This window comes from Hippocampus zosterae, chromosome 4 (assembly GCF_025434085.1).
Source record: "Hippocampus zosterae strain Florida chromosome 4, ASM2543408v3, whole genome shotgun sequence".
In the NCBI taxonomy this organism is placed as follows: Eukaryota; Metazoa; Chordata; class Actinopteri; order Syngnathiformes; family Syngnathidae; genus Hippocampus; species Hippocampus zosterae.
The window spans coordinates 7,229,184-7,248,790 of record NC_067454.1 but is presented as its reverse complement, the minus strand read 5'-3'; the positions used below and the strand labels follow the sequence as shown (position 1 = coordinate 7,248,790).

The 19,607-nt window shown below is 43.2% G+C and overlaps 1 protein-coding gene and 1 long non-coding RNA gene across 2 annotated transcripts in view; one reads left to right on the top strand and one right to left on the bottom strand.

The window, feature by feature from the left end:
- Nucleotides 1-19,607, top strand: part of LOC127600079 (uncharacterized) — a 183,639-nt gene that overhangs the window by 29,041 nt on the left and 134,991 nt on the right. The gene's annotated exons all lie outside the window — the stretch shown is intronic.
- The window catches only part of nkd1 (NKD inhibitor of WNT signaling pathway 1), a 34,502-nt gene that overhangs the window by 4,380 nt on the left and 10,515 nt on the right, over nt 1-19,607 (bottom strand). Inside the window, exons 4-10 of the mRNA XM_052064373.1 lie at nt 10,259-10,310; nt 7,709-7,794; nt 7,446-7,541; nt 5,335-5,482; nt 3,097-3,178; nt 2,765-2,898; nt 43-2,226 (exon numbers count right to left, since the gene is read on the bottom strand). Coding sequence (XP_051920333.1) covers nt 1,691-2,226; nt 2,765-2,898; nt 3,097-3,178; nt 5,335-5,482; nt 7,446-7,541; nt 7,709-7,794; nt 10,259-10,310 — 1,134 coding nt within the window. The 3' untranslated portion in view covers nt 43-1,690. The remainder of the gene's footprint in view (nt 1-42; nt 2,227-2,764; nt 2,899-3,096; nt 3,179-5,334; nt 5,483-7,445; nt 7,542-7,708; nt 7,795-10,258; nt 10,311-19,607) is intronic.

The window sequence follows — 19,607 nt, the reverse complement described above, 5'->3', positions numbered from 1 at the left end:
AGAGCCTCTATTCCTCAGAAAAAAATGCAAATAGGTAAATACTGAGCCACAAATGGGTTTTAACTTTTCCATCCCTCCCTTTAATAATGTATAAAATTATTTTCTCTTTTTTTGTTATTGCTTTTGTGTTATTTTTGTCCTTATTTTTGCTCACGCTGCTACGATCCCGCTGATGTCCTTTGAAGTCAAGCAAAAATTTGCTCTTGAATGCGAATTGCGTTATTTGTCAAAACACTGTTGAGAGTTGGGACTTTAAGTCATTTGGTTGTGAAAAAAAGGAAGACAAAAAAAAAACAGTGATCATGTGGGATAAAAGTGTAAATAGATGGGCATGCGAGATTAAACCAGAAAGAGATGAGGAAAGAGAGAGAGGGCGTCACTGTAATACAAAAGGATTCTACACAGTCGTACAAAAGTGGAAGCAAAAAACACTTTTACAGCGTCGATGCAAAGTTGTCACATTATCAATAAAGCTTATAAAAATTAATAACAATATATAGAGATATATATATACCTTATATACAGTCAGAGTTAGTCAAGGTAACGAGCGCTACTGCAGATTGAAAAAAATAAATGAAAAAAAGTGAAAATTAGGATTAAATTAGAGGTAGCAGCAGATTCTGGATTTTTTTTTTCCTCAGCATTTTCCTTCCAACATTTCGGGATACTCAAATCGGATTCTTCATTTTCCACTTTAAATACTTGCACGGCCACAGAATGTTTTTTTTTTGACAGACACAAGTGTCGCAACACACACACACACGCGCACGCACACACACGCACACGCGCGCACACACACACACGCACACACACAGCTTCCTTCATAAGTGTTCATCCCTACATCAAAGTCTTGCTTCGGCCTCTTGGCTTAGTGGTCTGGAAAAGTTCTGATGGGCTGGCCCTGGCACCAAACCAACATGGGCACCACAACCATGTAAAAAAAAAAAAAGGGCTACTAGCTTAATAAACGGTGGGTCCCTCTGTGGTCCCAGCCATGATCCTCCTCAGTACCCTAGTCCTGAGTCCTCTAATAGGTTAATAACACTGATTTATCTCGGCCCCTCATCCCCTTTGACTTCCTATGTCACCCTCAATATTTGGGTCCGCATTTCTTGTGTCAAGGAAGATCCCCAGAGGCCACAGGGTGGAGAAGCCATTGAGGATTGTAAAATGGTGATGGTCCCACTCCCGTGGGTCCTCCCAATGTTTCTGTATCAAAGAGGTTAACAAAGGGTCCCCAAGTGGCGTGGCCCTTCAGAACTGGTCCAAGTGGCGAAAGGGATTGTGGTGGTACTCTTGCGGGTCCACCCCTACTTCCTGTGTTGAAGAAGCTCCATCAGGGCAGGGACCCCAAGTGGGGCATCGTTCTTGATGAGCAAAAGCACTTTCTTTCTGTGTCCAGGATGTTTCCAACAGGTCCTAACATGGGCAGACACTCAGGGGAGGTGGTTTCGACCTTAAGGGTGCCAAAGCGGGGTGGCTGTTGAAGAAGTGGTAAGAGCGGTTCCCTAAGCATCACAAAGCTGGACAGGAGACCGGTACTAGGAGAAGCGATGGTGGCAATGGTGATGTTCAAGGTGGTAGTGGCAGCACTCTAATCCCAACTCAACTACCTTGGTCAACCCCCCGCCCCCCTCACCTCTTCCTATGTCAAAGAATTTCTAAGAGGGTCTCAAAGTGGGGTGGGTGTTCAAGACTGGTAGAAGTGGTGATAGTGGTGGTGGTGTTCGTGGTGATGGTGGTGCTCGTGCCGCTGCACAAGTTGCGCCAGCCGGCCCTCGTAGAGCAGAACCCCGGGCATCTCCCTCACCTGCTCCTTCTCCACTCCGGGCCCCACCAGGGTGCCGAGTGTCCGGCATGCCTGGTGGTCCTTGGAGCGCTGCTTGTGCTTGCGGTAAGGGGCGGCCGACTGGTGAGGGGGCGTCTGGCTGGGGAGTACCGGGGGAGCTGGGAGACCCCTGCTCCGCATCACCCGGCCGCTGAGCTGAGCAGGGGGGGTGCGGCTGTGGGTCTTGGGGGAGCGAACGGCGGCTTTTGCAGAGTCTTGGCCTCGTGTCCGACCGAGATTGAGGCCCTCCGGAGGGCTGACTTCTGTGGCAGCTTGCAAACGGCGATGATGGTGGGGCTGCGAATGATGGGAGTGGCCGTTCTCTGGCTCGTGGGATCTAGAGCGGCTCTGGTTGGAAGACCGGGTCTGGGGTTCTACCTTGGTCTGCTCTGTGGTCGCTTTGAGACAAATACATGCAAGGTGGTTATTTGAGGTGTGTCTCCCCCCCCCGCGACTCCGTCACCGCCGATGACTCGCAAGCCACCGTGATGAAGATACAGTGCCACTTTCAAGCAACGGTCAGACTACACTGAATGGAACATTATCATGTCGAAACGCCCACATCCCCCAAGGGTGTGTTACCAAATTTTGTTTTGGTATCAATATAACTTTGATACCAAAGTTAACTTTGACAAGTTAACTTTTGGCTAACTTGTCAAAAGTTAAGCAGAGCCGCTTTTAGTTTTGTCAGATGCACAGGTTAGCATCAGTTCCTAGTTTTAGCTTATTATAACATTTTTGAAGGGGTGTCAATGCTCGCATTGTTTTCACGTTTCCCAACATGAATCGGTTCCTAAAACTCTGTACTGTATTTCGATGAAATATTGGCACAGAAGAGATCTTCAACACTTGGGAGTTTTAAATGAGGTAAAAATGTTGTTTGTCACCAAGATGTTTGCATAGGTCGCTCCGGAGCATGCGGGAGGGCCCACTCACCCGTTCCAAAGCGGGATGTGTAGTTCTCGATGCCAGCCAGGTCCAAATAGTGGTTCCGTCGCTCCAGGTTCTCGTCCACGCAGTGGCGCTGGCTGCCCGGCTGGCCGTGGCCGTGCTGGTCGCTGTGGTGGCGCCTGGGAGGGGAAGCACCACCAATCATTTTAAGAGAGGTTCATCACAGGCCAAACGAGGGCTCCCTTGTGATCAGGCAGCCATTGTCGGAGCAGATGGGGAAAATCACAGGTCTCAGAAAACAAACGCACCAAGTAAACATTTTCAAAGGGATAGGGTGACTGACGCAAAAAGTACAAGAGGCAAAAGTGCAGATTTACCGGATCAGCGCTCGACTTTTCTTGTCTGCGCCCTTGGGGTCTTCGACGCACTTGTCATTTCTCTCCCTTGGGTGGGACGCATCTGTGTCAGGGGAAATAAAACAGAAGGCTATTATCAATGAGAACAACACACACACACACACACACACACACACACACACACACACACACACGCACAACAACAACAACTTCAGTCACACAAGAAGAAAGCAACCTTTGTTTCGGGTTTTTACTTTGAAGATCTACAGAGGAGGTGGAAGAAGAAAAAAAAACAACACTGCTTCATTTATTCAATTTTCAACTCCCGGCATCTTCTAAATTAAATATGGGAAGAATAGAGTTAGAATAGACTTGAGAAATAGTTTAGCAATAAAGACGCCAGATCTGACGCAGGCTGAAATTAGCATAAAGGCGAACAGGCGATGTCGGAATCTCTTGAGGTGTATTTATAACTGTAAAAACAGGACGAATGCTGGTAAAAATACATGGATGTATATTTTTGTGCTACTTTTTTCCCTCTCCTGAGTCGTCATAAAGAAAGGTGAACATCATCATATTTTTTTGACAGCTCACTTTTCACTCATTTTTTTTATCGTTTTATCCTCATGTTTTGATTTGGGTTTTTTTTTAACGCTTTTTCTTAACTGATTGATTTGTTGTTTCACAACATTTCTTCCCATTTGGATTTTTTAAAGTCCATTGACAAGTATTAATGTTTTACAATTTATTTCACTCACATTCTCAGCAATGTTTCATTCATTTTGATGCCGGCACTTCCTTTTTTTTTTACATTTTTATTTTATCATATCCTGACAAGTTTTCCACAACGTTTCTGTATTTTTGGGGCAATTTACACAGACTTCATTTTCGGAAACATTTACATGTTGGACCGTTTTCACTCCGATTCTTTTATATTATTTACCACAGTAATTTTTGACCAATTTGTCTCATTTGTTTTGTACATTTTCTTCAAGGCCTCCATTATTTTTAATTGTGTGGCTTGATTAATAGGGCTTAATTGCTTTAACCCTAGAAAAGATAAGAACTGCAAAGGAGCTGAAAAATGCTCCTCTATATTGATATATTGTATTTCACTTTTATGGCAACATTTTCTACGCATGGGTATGTCCATGTTGGGTCCAACAATACGTAAGAGGTGCAATTTACTGCTGGATAGTAGACACACCGTAGACAACAAGGAGGACGCAAAGAAAAACAATGCCATATTGCACAAGAAACATTTGCAAAGGGTGAACCAGAAACAGTAAGCAAGGTACACAGTAGCATATTACTTTCCAGTTTTTACAAAAAGCGTACTAGAAAAACGTTTTGTTGAGCCCAAGGATAAGGACGGTACAAGCACTTGCGTGGGACAAGTAGTGATTTACAGTTGTAGATGACACACCCAATGTACTGTAGGTGATATTAAAAACCAACACAGTGCCGAGTATTTTTAACGAGCAAGACGTTGATGAAGGAGATGATATTAAATGCCTGGGGGAGGATCTCTCAAACCTTCACCATCACTGGCACAGGTGGCGATATTGTGGGGCATTATTTCCATATGTTGAACGGAGCACATTAATTCTATTTTTATGACAGCACTTCTTTTTTGCAATGTTTCACTTGTGGACAATTTTCGCTGAGTTTTTAGAGAATTGTCAAACTTTTTAACCATTTTCAAACAACGCTTCACATACTCTGTTTCAAACTTCCAGCAACTTCTAATAGAAGCAGAGGAAAAAAGTATTCAGAAGAGACCGAGAAATTAATGAGGATGCCAGCTAGATCTGACGCAGGCTGAAATGAGCATAGGGGCGAGCAGGCTATGTCGGAATCTCTTGAGGTGTATTTATAGCTGTAACAACAGGACAGAAGCGAGGGAACACACAGAGAGGCGGGTGGGGGGTGGGGGGGGGGGGGGGTAGAGGTGTGACCCCCCAAATAAAACGGCAATCAAAAAATATTGCTATTTTTTGATGTTCCACTCATTTTTCCACAATTTACTTTTTTTGTATACTTGCATTACTTAAATATTCATAACTTATTTTTACTACTTTTCCAATTCTGTCAATACACTGACTTTTTACTCCTTTAACAATTTTCACTCATTTACTTGGAAATTTTTTTTGGGAGGGGGGGGGGGAACAAATTCTTGATCATTTTCACAATGACATTTATACTATCACATACCCTATGATGAATTTAACAATTTTTATACACAAATCCATGGGGTACCTGCGCTGCCCTGCGTGCAACTCCTCCATCTCTGGCTAGAGTCTGGCGCCACCGACAACTTGACCCGCAAGGTCTTACTGCTGCTGGGAGAATGGTTGACAGAGGCATCCACCACTTCGTATATGGTGTGGAGGAGACTTGTGATGTCCTGCAAAAAGATGGTCACACAGAGGGAAATGACTTTTTTTTCTTACATTACTCTGCCAATTTTGGATATAGCGTGGAACCTCAATTATACAGCCTAATACTGAGCTGATTCTCTGTTCAGCTATTTTGTCTCCTAAAGAGAAAATTATTTTGTGCTCTTTTCGTGCACCCAAAAATGCCCAGTACAGTACAACATTATTGTCAATAAATATAAACAGACTTTGAGAACTAATCTGAGGTGCGTTGGTTCCCGGTCCGTGAACTCAAGGTTCCACTGTTCAGTCTGATACACAAGGTCTCTCTGTAGTGCGGACTTTCAGCTACAGAGGGTGGCTTTGGAACATATTTCCTGTGATAAACATCCATTGTAAACTGCTGCCAATTTAGCAGATGATTACTCCCTTCGCAACAAAAAGAGCTAAATATGCGGGAATGAGTGCACATTTCAGTTCCAGGTACAGACACCAAGGAGAAAACCATCTTCTGTGGCGTGACAACATGAAAAGGGAGCTAGAGAAGAAAGAAAGTGTCTGCCGTCTCATGAGTCAAGGAGCCACCGGCAACAGCTCCACATACACACAACACAAAACTTTCTGGGTGTTCTCTTCAATCTCTACAGGCACCAAGCACGGCTTTTCCCTGGCAGCAAGGAAAGACAAAATAGGTGTGGAGAGGGTTTGTGACAGGAGACTTTTCGTTTGGGTGTGGTGGCTCCACATCAGACCTGTGTGTGTGTGTGTGTGTGTGTGTATGTGGGGGGGGGGGGGGGGGGGGTGTCCCAAAATCATCAGCATGTTCCCATAATGGACATCATGTTGTTTTCTTCACTGAAGACTGCAGCATTACACTCCACAATCTCATCTTTGCTGTGGTGGCTCATTTTTCTGTTGTTCTCAATCTCCTCTGCGACAAAAATGCATTTTTGTACCGAGAGAATAGAGACGAGCCTAGTTTTATGTGTGTGTTTGTTAGCGACAATGCCATGTTGAAACAGCATGTGGCGCACTGAATATTTCCCGCACTCACCACGCTGGTGAAGAGTCAATTTGGCCGATCAATGTCGCACTGGGGGGATCCCACGTCAAAAGATAGCTTCGTGGATAGAACAAATACTGGATATATTATGTTTTATTAAGAATTCTATTTCAGGGGTTGAATTGAATAATCAGGCTTCAAACCAATGCATTTTACATGAACACGTCCGTTCGGGATTGTTAGTAGGGCTTGGTTGGGACCTCCAGACCCAATTTATTTTTCCTTTTGCAAAAAATAAAGAATAAAAAATCCCAAAGAACTAATAAAAACTATATATGTATGGATAGCACATATGCCTCTGAACATTTTGAGTGTTTGAAAAAAGAAAAAAAGAATGTTTGTATAACACAAAATACCTCATTACAAAAATTGTAAAATGCGTAACTTGGGATTTTTTTCATTTGAAGGGCCCAAGAGTTAAAGCAAAAAAAGCCAACATTTTTTGTTGTCAAAATATGATTTAATTCCTGGAAAGTGTTGATATGGTTCTTTGTTGACCCATTTACATCTAATGAACTAGACCTGTGAGTTGTGAGGACTACCTAAATGTGCTTAAAGGTAAAACCACAAACTCCACATGTTCCACTTGGCTGCGGCAGCCGGTCTTCCTCTGTCTCCACACAAACCGAGAATAGAGAAGAGTCTTGTTGATGCTCACAGTTTTTTGGTTAGCATGTCACGAGACATCCCCCCTGAAGGATTTTAAGCCTTGGTGGAGGTATGTGCTCATTCTTTGATGTTTTATTCGTGAAATAGGATGACTTTAAGCTCTCCAGCTTGATTAATAAAAGAAAATCCCAGATGTTCATGTGGGTGGGGATGTCTTGGCAGATGTTTGTCTGATTTACTTGTTCATTCATCGATCAAAGACTTGCGCCTCCAGAGTCTAAGCCCGTCCAAGCCCACCCTTCTGGGAAAAGACAGTTTACCTCTCTGGTGACTTTCCCGTTGTTGTCAAAGTCATAGAGGGTGAACGTCCACTCCTGACGGTTATCCTCCTCCATGGACACAGCGCACTCCAGCTCCTGTAACAGCACAGCCACGTCAGTGTGCATGCGTCTCTGCGTGTCAGTGTGTGTGTGTCAGAATGAGTAGGTGCGTGCGTGTCTCCGTGTCAGTATGTCTGGCCTAGTTTCCTCTTCGTGGAAGTTAATCAAGGTCCCGTTGAGTGTGGACAAAGTGAGAAACTCACTTCAAACTGGACCTGCTTGCCATCCCGCTCCTGCATCATCTTGTCCTCCAAGCAGCAGCTGTCTGTCTTCTCCGGAGGAAGAGCCACTGCAGACATATAAACACATGAAAATAATCAGCCTCAAATGGTGTGCGGCCCTGACCTGAGGATAGATTGTCGCGTGTGTACCCGGAGAAAACAGTGTTTTCATTATATTCATCGATCCATTATCTGAACACTTTTATCCTCACAAGGGTCACGGGCATGCTGGAGCTGACTTTGAGCAGTAGGCGGGGAAAACCTGAATGGGTTTTAATTAAAAATCCCTTCCAAAAAAAAAAAATACATATATATGTGTGTGTGTGTATATATTATATCCAATTAGTTTGTCGGTGGGACCTGGTAGGTCCAACCTATTGTGTGGGTCTGCTAAGCAGGACTGGTAGAGTTCCCTGTGAGAAGGAGTTTTGAAGTCCAATGTTTAGCAGAACTTGGGCCACATTCCCTGGTAGGCGGGCGCCAATGAATCCGAATGGACCGTATTGCGTGCCGCCATTGTTGATTGAGGTAGCCGACCCAAGCAATGGCCCTAAGGTGGTAGGTGACTGTTCTCGGTGATAGATAACAGTGGTCGGGGATTCCGTCCCAGTTGAAGAAGGCGTTCTATTGAGCATTTTTGGTTCATGGGATTCCAGAGGCAGCTGATGGCAACCGGAACAGTCCCTTTGGACTTGTGACGGGATCAGAGGGTTTGTTCCAACTATAGTGGGACTTCGCTCCTCAGCCTCCGGAGAAGAAGGCGTGGTGGGATGATTACTCTCTGTCTAATTATGGCTGAACAAAATATTCGGAACAGCTCTCAGTAAAAGGCTGTGCAGTTGAACACTTTTGCAGACCACGAGCGTAATAATAGATGTCGTCATGTACCGGCCTAAAAACACACCGGGAGGGATTTTTTTTTCTTTTCAGTTATCTTTCGCTAATTTAGCAGAGACTTAACTGCAGGACCTGTTCACAGTTCGCTACTAACAGAATTGAGCTTGCCGTAAAACTGTATCCAGTCATTAAAAATAATAATAATTACAAGCACCTTGCAAAGTAAGAAAAACAATTTTCTGTACATTTTTTCCAACTTTTTTTTTTTTTAACACATGAGTAAAAAATAAAAGTACAGATTGTAAAATCTGTTCGAGGACAGGAGTGTCCGTACTTTTACCAGAAAATTTGCTCACACAAGTATCTGTACTTCTATTTACGGTAAGTACTTTATGTGAGTACTTTTGCCACCTCTTCAGACCACACCCCCCGTCTCCCTCTCTTTTTAGCCTCTCCTCCCATCCCACTTTGAAGTCCCCACTCTCCAACCTTCTGGATGAGGATCAGTCCGGTCCGTGGAATAAAAACAGAATCACTAATTAATAAGCCGAGTCAAATTGGAAACACTGTTTGTTTGCGCGCCAGCCGGGGCAGCAGACACAACACGACGGCCCACTTTCTTCCTGCGCCATCCAAAAGCGGATCAAAGCCGTACCGTCTGATCATCCCCGTTGCGTCGGGAGGAGGCCGGAAATGAAAGGCGACATCCTGGGGAACTTTTTTTTTTCTGGATATTGAGAGAGGAGGCGGCTCCTGCTGTTTGATCGTGCGTGCGAGGGGCAAATCTGTTCGGCAGCAGGCTCAATATGGCGGTGAGATAGCTAATGAAACGCCGGGAGGAGAAACAGTAATGCAGGATCACTGAACTCCCCCAGTCCCCCCCCCCCCCTTTAGAAATCCACACGCCAAGAAGCCGCCGTGGGATTGGCTCTGAGGGGCACGGCGAGGGCAATCCGTGGCTCGCAGTTTGGGACCACTGCCACGTTCGAGCTCATCCATTTTGGCTACTGGATTACACATATATGCTGCCTCCTGCCCTTCCAAGGCTAAATGCATGGGCGATGAGTAGGATGACTCTGCCTTTGTGGGCAGAAGAAGTCACATTTTATTCATCGGGTGATCAAGGGAGTTAATCCTGCTCATTTTTTTTTTCAATGTAGGATTTTATTAGCGGCCGAGTCTAATTGGTGGCCAAAAGTAAGCAACAAAGCATCGTTCGTTTGGGGTTACTTCTCAACTGGCTTTAAATTAGGCTCTTTATGGATTTTTATTATCCAAAACAGTTCTGAGGTGTCTTAACTCATTGGCTGTCAGTCGTTTTCAAAGTTTAACTGCATTTGGACAGATCTGGAAAGCGCTTTCTTACAGCTGCGGCATATTGTTTTATATTATCTTTCAAGAAGCACAGAATATTGTGTTCTTTGACAATAAAAAAACTACCTACCAAAAGAAAGGGTAGACTTTTTTTATCATTTGGGAAAAAAAAAGTTTTTTTCTTCCCGTTCTTTCACAGTCAGTAGTAGGACATCTGTTGGTTTAATCAAAAACGCCAGTTGTTGTACCAGCTAGCTAGTGCTAAGCTAACCTGTCATCTCCTGTCTGACACTGACGGCGCCCAAACCCCCTCTGCATGCTGATATGACGTGTGAGAGACGAGCGGTGAAGTAAAAAAGACAGCGGTGACTAAATGCTTACCTTCTAAGCGGTAGTGCTCATCACCCATCTGCTGAGCTTCATTTATGGAGCCCTGGAAAAGAGAGAAAGAAAGAAAAATAAACATGTGTTGTTAAGTATATCAGTGAGTCTCTCATTCTGGCACATAAAAACAAACAATGCAAATCCACAGCAGGGCATTCTTACCCAGAGTGGCATCCCAGAATCTAACCACGGGCAGTCAGATGGACATACACAAACAAAGTTTGACATCAGCATGGGAGGATAATTGCAGGGTCAGAAACACGCTACACTAGACTGGCAGTCCGGCTGAAGCTACTGCACATCGAGGGCGAACACAACTATTTCAGTGGTGTCCGAGAACCACCTTTTCAGCCAGCTCAGATTGTTGCTATGCGGGGCTTTGAAGGGGCACAAAATCCCTCGGTTTCACGATGTGGCTCAGATATTCACAGGGTTGTCATCCATCCAAAAAAGCCATCGCTCACTGGTTGACAAGATCCTTGACAAGCATGCAGCCACTGACATGAAAACAGAGACCATCTTTCCATGAAGAGGGGCAGTACACAGAATGCCTACACGTTGGAGATTTCAAAATTCCATACCTATTGCAGACCATAATTTCCAGACTTCTAGGTAAAAAAAATAATTTGTTTTATATGCGCCAGTTGTTAGAGAATCGACACATTATAAGTTATGTCAACAATCAAACAACAAAAGACACGTATATGCCAGGGTTAATGCCTGACGAGGTGTGCATTAATAGACAACGTGGAGGGGTGACCCGACGGGTAGCGGAAGACTGTTATCTCTGTGAGGTCCAATGTTGTCTCTGAAACATGGAACTGTGACGGCGGAACATATTGCAACCGACCCGCTGTGAATCTCAAAAACTAAACCAAAAAAAATAAAACCGGGCTCTTTTATTAACAACGTGATGAGGGGCTACCATATTGGCACATTTTTGGAAAAACATAAAATGAGCACTTCAAACACCTCTAAAATCCTCCATGACAGATAACAACTAAGAACATGACCCTGGAATGTACTGCCAACATCACAGTCATTTTAAAGAGTCCACTTGAAGCAAACTTCAGAATTTTGGCCTGTATGAGTTCATTTGTGAATAATAATACAGTAATAGCTGAAATTTGTCAGTTATTCAAACGAGAGGTTTTACCAGATTTTTGTTCGGCAGTAAAAACATTGCTTAAAGAGGCCATTTTTTTAAACCACACAAAAGCTACTGTAAATTTCTCCAAAACCCTTCATTAAATTTTCAAAAACCTGGTGCTTTGTATTCAGATTGAAGTGACCGCTCCAACCACACTCAGCAATATGACAGATTTGCATTTCTGGGAAATCCTGTCACATTGCTACTTACATTATTTTTAGCAATTGCTAAAAATTGCAAACAAAAGCACATCAACTTTGACTAAAAACGTTCTCTTGGCCCCGCCAAAACAGTATTACAAGGTTTACCAACTAATGTGAGTGGGAGTCAAAGGTGCGCCACATTGAACTGTTCCGTCATCCACGAGGTGGAAGCTCACAAAAGTGTGAGCCTACCCTCCATGAGATACTGCCGGTCATAGTGCGACCCCATGGGTGGTCTCACGGGAAGAAAATACAACGACCTGCAGTACTTAGTGGGAATTTGAAGAAGAAAAAAAAATAAGTTGAAGTGCAAAATAACATAGGTTCAGCTGTTACTGTTTACAATGAAGTTGGCCCCATACGATGCCGGGTATCGGTAGTGGCCCAGCTCTATTTTGGAATAAATACTTTGTAGATTTAAGTAAATGGCGGCTTAGATATTCAATATATATTCAAGATATTCACGTCAAAAATGTAACAGAAAGTTTTCAATCTTACGTTTAGTTCCCCTCGAAGCAGACTTACGTAAACACAAAGCAAAAGCATGTTTGAATGAACTATTTCGATAGACGCCGAGACATCAAAATCGGCAGAGTATTTGGACTTCAGACACCTATAAAATTGATCCTGAACCCCAAATGAAAAAAAAAATCCACTATATTTTGTCCCAGGCAGGCCTTAATAACTGTGGATTACATTTCAGGAAAGCATGTCTTAAAGCACTCCATCACCCCCCCCCCCCCCATTGCTTGTTTTCCTTTTAAACTTCACCACTTAATCAAATAATTAACTGACTTACATGTCATTTTTGTCTTACATCAAAGACAAACATGACTCCAAGGTCAACATTCCACTAATGCCTTTAATCCATAAATACACAAAGATCAGGCCCCTTGGATGTTTTCTTTGATTTTTTTTTAATGATGAACGGTACAAAATGATTGCAGGGCAAGTCAACAGCATGAGAAACAGGAGAACCAGGAATGTGCTAATTGGTTGTTGTCTGCGGTGATGGATGGAAACCATTTTATTAAGTATGCTTGGGGTAACCACTGGAATTGTTCTGGTCAGCGTGAAAATGGGAAATATCACACACTTTTACACACAAACATACACACAGACTCATGTATATCCATGTCTTCTCATTTCCTTCAATGTTAATGGCTAAGAGAAGACTACGGGGAGGAAATTAAAGTACACTTGCCAACTGATCACCCCTCCCTCCCAAAAAAGCCATTTTATATCATTTATATATATAAAAGTCCTCGTCTCACACAATACACACACACACAAAATGTGTATCCATCAAACACACACGCAGGCACACTGTATGTGCAATATGGTGCAAGATTCTGGTCATAATCCAACACCTCAACAACGGCGCTCGCATCCAACAAAACCGTTTTCCAGACATTGTGTTTGAATGGACATAAAAGTGCTCGGTTTTCAACAGCAGTCCATGTCCGTCAGAGTTACTTTGGGATTGTGTGGCCTCTCCCCCTTGGGTGTTTTAAACTTGTTCAAACTGCTCCAGCACAAAATGATTTATGGGCAACTGTAACATAGAAGCGTGTGTGCATGCCTTTCTTCAATTCAATATGCCTCGCTGGTCTGGGTTCTTTGGCTTGGCAAACCTCATCAGGTGGGCTAGTAATGAACTTGAAGTTGCCAAAGAACCATTAGCACATTGATAAACACAAGAAAAGATGCATGCAACTGTGAATGAGACATTATGAGTTTTACTATCAAAAATGACGAAATGACCCAAAAACGGCCACCAAATGCCAAATAGGCTGCCTTCTTGTGTCTTTTTCGACATGATTTCTTCAGACATTTTGTGACTCCATTCATGACAGGCGTGCCTACCAAATTTTTCATCACAAAAGGAAGATGGCTTGTGCAGCTGATTTTTAAGAAATGTACATTGGACTGTCGAGACAATATTTGGAGGAACATGCCAACCAAACTTAAATTTTCATCAAAACAACTACCGGTACGTCTGGACAATTTCTTAAGTTTTTGAGTATGGGAAATCCCTCACAAAGTAATGTTTGAGGTGGCCTATGAATAACTGTTAACCACGCTCAATTGTCAGTCCAAGTGTTTGGGTAAAATTATCTTCATGTTCAGCTTACTTCTGCTATTGCATATTTAGCATCTCTTGGTACTTCATTATGATGTTTGTTTATTTTTCTGCTTTAAGAGAGGAGTAGTTATGAGAAATTCAAAGGCCTTCGTGACCAGAAAGTGGCCTCTGGCACCATACTAAGTTTGGCACTGCCGACATGGACTTACCGTCTTTTTTTTTTGGTCAGTGTTTGAGAGCAAAAGGCTACATGAAATTATACCTACTATGTATTTCAATGTTATTGTGGGAAAGTCCCACAAGCCCTTTTTGGTCTGCTCGCTTTCTGCCTCGGTGAGCCGCCACACAAGCTGACAATTTATGCGGCCGACGACAGCTCCCCCTGAACGAGAGCCAGGGCCCCGGTCGAAGGAGGCCGCTGGAACTGCGGCGACGGCGGCTACTGGCGCTCCATCAAAACTCGGACAAAATCTCATTAAGGCTGTGGACTGGGTGATTCCTGCCCGGCTCCTCACCCGGCGCAAGGAAACGCCTTCAGAAATGCGTTTTTGTTTTGTTTTTTGTGTCACGGTGCCAAAATAATGTGGGGAACCGCAACGATAGATGGTGACTCAGTAGAGCGCACGCCACAGCCAAGGCCAGTTCAGTGCTTCCCCATTAGCAGAATGAGTTCTGGTACCTAGAGAATGCCAATCAGATATGTTTCGCTATGATGACTTGAGGGTGGTGGATACTTCCAGACCAGGCCAAGTGAAGTGAAGTTTTTTGTCACCAAAAAGTCTCAAAGGGCTTCATGGGCCCATAGCTGATCGACGTCTCCTGATCAAAAACCTCCCGTAGCCAAAATTTTGGTTTTTAACTCAATACTTTACTTTTCATTGTGGAGAGCGAAAAACATAACCTCACGATCTTGGAGATTGCTTGCGGAGGAAGCTATCTTGATTCACTGATTCACCAGACACAAAACAATAACAACTTTTCAAATTAAACTGAATGTAAAACGATGCCATAATGACCCAAGCGGTCAAACTAAACTACTGGTCTGACAACCTTTATCGAAAGATTCAAAATGGCTTCTTTTTTGGCTCATGCACCACCTTGTGGGAAATTTTATTTTTGTATAATCCTGGAACTGTTTCACTCGTTATTGTTTTAGTATGACAGCACTCTTTGAGGGCATTTTTATGGCAAGATTTACTTTTCAATGATTCGACAAAGAGATGGGTCTCTGAAGTGCCGTCAAGTGACATCAAGTGTGAAATTAACGCCAAGTACATCTTTTGTTCCACACTTTTATTTTGTGTCTGTGAGCAAGCCGTTCTCCATTTCCCTCTGGAACATACGAAACAGTGAAGAGGATTCAGCCAAACTTTGGGCAAAATGCGCACAATCACTGCCGAGATCCATCCCGTTGTTCTGCCAAACATGCCATCGAGATGACAAGAGACAACCAGAGAAGCCTTTGCGGTTGAGAAGCTCACGTTTTGCCATCGTTTGACATGGAAACAGTTGGCCAAACGTGGGGCAGAATGAGAGCTGGCTCCCTTGCACGGGGAAGCCTCTAAATGGGGGCCGATTTCAGCAGGACTAGAAATACCATGTATAAAGTATGAGAAAATTCTTGGTCCTTGGAGTCTTTTGACCATAGCATGTCAGAGATACGCTGTTAAAACACTTCGGGACTGTTTCAAAAAATTGCATAATGTCTCCTACGGCCTGAGTGGATGAGGACCGAGTCCTGCTGCGTAAAGGGAAAAACCGGCAGTGACAGACATCCCCCAAAATGTTTAGAATTACCTCATTATCTTATTTGCTTAAACTGTAAATAAACACACTTCTAACAATAATACACAAATATTGTGAGAGAGGTGAATAGGTCAGTATTTCAGTGAGGATAGAGTCCACAGGAAAAAAAATGTGAATTGTATTTAAGAATAGTGGACCATCTATGAGTCACTGATGAAGAAAGCAGCTATGTGCCATTGAAAAAGTGGACAAAGCTCTCGTCCAGCTGCAAAACCAAAGTAAAACAGCAATGAGAAAGCTGCCAATTAGCGTCAAGGTGTAGCATTACTGAAAGGAAGGGGAAAAAAAAGAAAAAAAAACTTCCAGAGAGGAAATGCCTCTCCCCTCCCACCATCCCGGGTGTAAGTCGAAGCGCTTTCAAAAGGCCAAGAACCCGAAACAGCGCCCATGCTCCCAATTTACATCGTGAAAACAAAAACAAACCAGCGTCATTAAACACCGCAGGGTCTTTCGCTTTTCCCACCCCCAGAGCGCTCTTGAGATGGAGCCAAGATAGAGGGTGTTGATATGAGCCTGAGCAGTCCGACTTGGCCCTTCAAAGGGGATCCGTTTTCCGCACATGAAATAACGATCTCAGATAAACATGTTGCAAAGCAAAGCTGACGCAAACGGCGCGCGCAGGGAGGGAAGACTGATCGTTATGGCAAATAAATGTCTCCGTGTTGCTCCGCAGTCCGAAAGATAAATCTGTAACTGATGCTTAATACTGTATGCTGCACCGGTTTCAGAAGACAACAGGGAAACCAGCTTTAAAAAAAAAAAGATGCATAAAGGCAGTGCCAAGTGCAAGTCTTTTGTTTTTTTTAACGCATTAGAGAAGTTCTTTGAAGTCAAGTCATTTCCACAACACCACCATTTGCCTGGTAGATGTGTCATTTTTACACACCTCACCTATTTTATGGACACTGCTGGCTGTCACTCGTCGGTGAAGGGCAAAACAAAGCACGACATGCTGCAGAAGTGCTGCGCGAGGACCACCCAAAGTCTCAAAGGGGCCTGACTGACATCTTGATTAAAATGCTCACAAGGAAATTGTTTTGTCCCAGATAAGCCCATTAGACCCTCACTTTTTTTGTCTAATTCCTTGTTCAGGAGGTCATCGAAGTTACAAAACCGACCGCAATGAACCAGGTCATGCAACCGCGGAAGAATATATGCACAAAAAAAAAAAAAAAGAAACATAAAAAAAGAAAAAGAAAAAAGTAATGAAATGAGGACTGTGGAGGGTCTTCACATGGAATTTTTAACAACTTCAAAACATTTTCCAAGATTTGTGTTGTAAACTTGATGTGCTATTTGTTCTTTATTCACGGGAAATTATTTACAACTACATGTAGCATATTCAGTATTTTGATATTTTAAGTCAACTCAAGTCAACAGTATTTATAGAGCACTTTCAAACAGCCATTGCTGCATACAAAGTGCTGTACATGGGCGATTTAACATGCTCAATAATCAGTAAGACGAATCGGTAATAAAGGCGGTAGAAAGCACCAAGCAGTAAAATCAAGAACAAATCTAAGTCATGCTGAGTCGAACGCCAAAGAATACAAGTGAGTTTTGAGGAAGGCTTTAAAGATGGGCAGCGAGGAGGCTTGCCAAATGTTCAGTGGGAGGTCATTCCAGAGAGAGGGACCAGCAACAGAAAAGGCTCGATCCCCTCTGAGCCTCAGTTTTAAATTTTAAATTGAAAAGCGACACGCTGTATTCACTGAAAATCACAGATGCCACACCGTACATTGAAAATGAGTGCACATGCACTAGTACATTACTCGTTCACATCAATCTTGCAATCTTGCATCCTTAAATGTATAGAAATTACAGTATGTATTGTATGTAGTGTCTCTTGGTAGGGGTAGGGTGGCAAGTGACATCGGTGAGTCTGTGTGCGAGTGTCTGAAGGTGAGCGGGGCCTACAGCAGCTCTGGTGTGAGTGTGCTTGTGTGTTTTGTTGCACAGTAGTTGACTCTCAGCGTCAGGTAAAAAAAAAAGCATGCACTCAATGCAGCAACACTGACACGATAACTCATTTGAAATGATTTTTTTTAACCGTTCAAAACAGTTTCCGGGTGTCTTAATAACATGTCTATGACATGCTTTGATCAAATACGCCAAGGGTATAAAAATTCAAGGCTCACTTTACACCGGTTTTTCTTTTCAGACTCTCTGAACTCTCGTGTCTTATGCAAATGAGGCGCTCTTTATCACTCCGCCTTCTACTGTGGGGCCAATGCCGAGTGTAGCTAGCATTACCATGACGAGCTGGAGACAGAGAACATTTGCGTATGTGCTGCTGAGCAGACGACAGTGCTGCCAACCCAGTTAGCAAACGCTAACCTGTGCCAACACTGCTTAGCGTTTGGCTTTGACGTGATCGCGCGTCCAAATCTCGGCCGTCGCTTGAAAATAGGGGCTCTTCCCCCGGCCTAGCTTCCAAGTCATAAGTGGAGAAACTGAGTGTGGGGGCGGGAGTGCCATATCCGAGACAGACACCTTCTCTCGGGCAGACTTCTCGGCCCCACGCTTGACATCCTTTCAGTCACGCCACACCCGCCTCTCTTCCTGCTCTCCGGGAAGCAAATTATAGCCGCGGAGTCGTCGTCTGTTGGCAAGAGGCGGGCAGTTCTCTAGAAGCAGCACTGTGATTACACCGTGCACCCTCGGCGACACCGGAAGCTGGGCATGCCAGAAGGATTCCCATCGCGATACAGGTTGGTTGGTAAGATTCTCCACACCGAACCATGTATGGAGGAAACATTGTTTGGGTTCAGCACATTTGTGTATATGTTTACATTATGGATTCATTCATATATACTAATTCTCAAAATATTGACACCCCACTGAAAATGTTTATAGTATAATTGCCTATACAGTTGTACCTTGACTAACAAGTTTAATTTGTTATGTCACCAAGCTACATACTATATACTGCACCAAACCAATATTCCCCACTGGATTGAAATGCCATTGATTGGTGTCAAATGTCTTGGCCAACTCTGGTTTGATCATTAAACTGGGAAAAAGTAATGTCTGGCATTCAAAGAGTTAAAAAAGAAAATAGAAATATTGGAAAATAGCCTACAAAAAGCCTTGACCACAATCCACCTTTTACGGTGAGCTTTAAGCTTAAAACAAAGCAAACAATTTGACGCTGGCAAAGATGAGCTGTTGTGAGGTATGCTCACACCTCACCTGGCATCGTGCTTGACAATGGGTCATCTTTTTTTTTTAATTCATTCATTTTACATTTATTTAACCAGGGTGGTCAGTTGAGAACAATTTCTCATTCACAATGACGACCTAGCCAAGAGGCAGCATAAGAAGCAGCTGTATAAAAGTGATCAAAAAAACAACAATAAAACCAACATCATGTCAAAGATGGAACATCAAAAATACATGAGCACAATAGACAATAAATAGAGCGATGAACATTGAGAGTAAATAAAGGCAAGTGTTGTGTACTTGAACAATTGTGTTTAGATTTTTTAAAGCAGAATGAGGATTGAAAGAACTGAGTTTAAAGTTCTGTTAAGTTCTAAGTTCAGAAAACAGCAAAGATGAGCAGCCAAAGGAAGAACGTATGAAATAAGTGTCTCAAAAAAAGCAAGACGAATGCCAGTAAATCCTTTGATTCGTGCTGAACTTGCAATGTTCCCTGAACTGCGACGCTTGATAATCTGAACTCTTGTGAGTTACGCCAACATCTCCCTTGACGTCATTCTTAAAAGCCAGCGAATAAGCAAAACAAGTTCAGAGTACCTTTGATTCTCGCTGAACGAAAGTCCTGTAAGAAGGTTCGATATATATAATTTGGCATTATGGCGGTTCATTTTTAGAGCAGTAAAAAATAATATTTTTTATCTTGTAGGTTACACTCATGCCTCATGTGGCATGCATGTCGATTGTCCATATTTTGGAATATGTTTCCCAATAATGCAGCAAAAAGCTAAAGACAACTGGATGCGAGTTCATCCTTAGATTCTTGCTGAACTGAACTCATGTGAGGTATGCTAACTTGACATCAGGCCCATTTTTTTTCCGACTAAGTGTCGCCATCAAGGCATAAGAAAAAGCAAGCGAACGGCAGCAGATCCTGTGAGT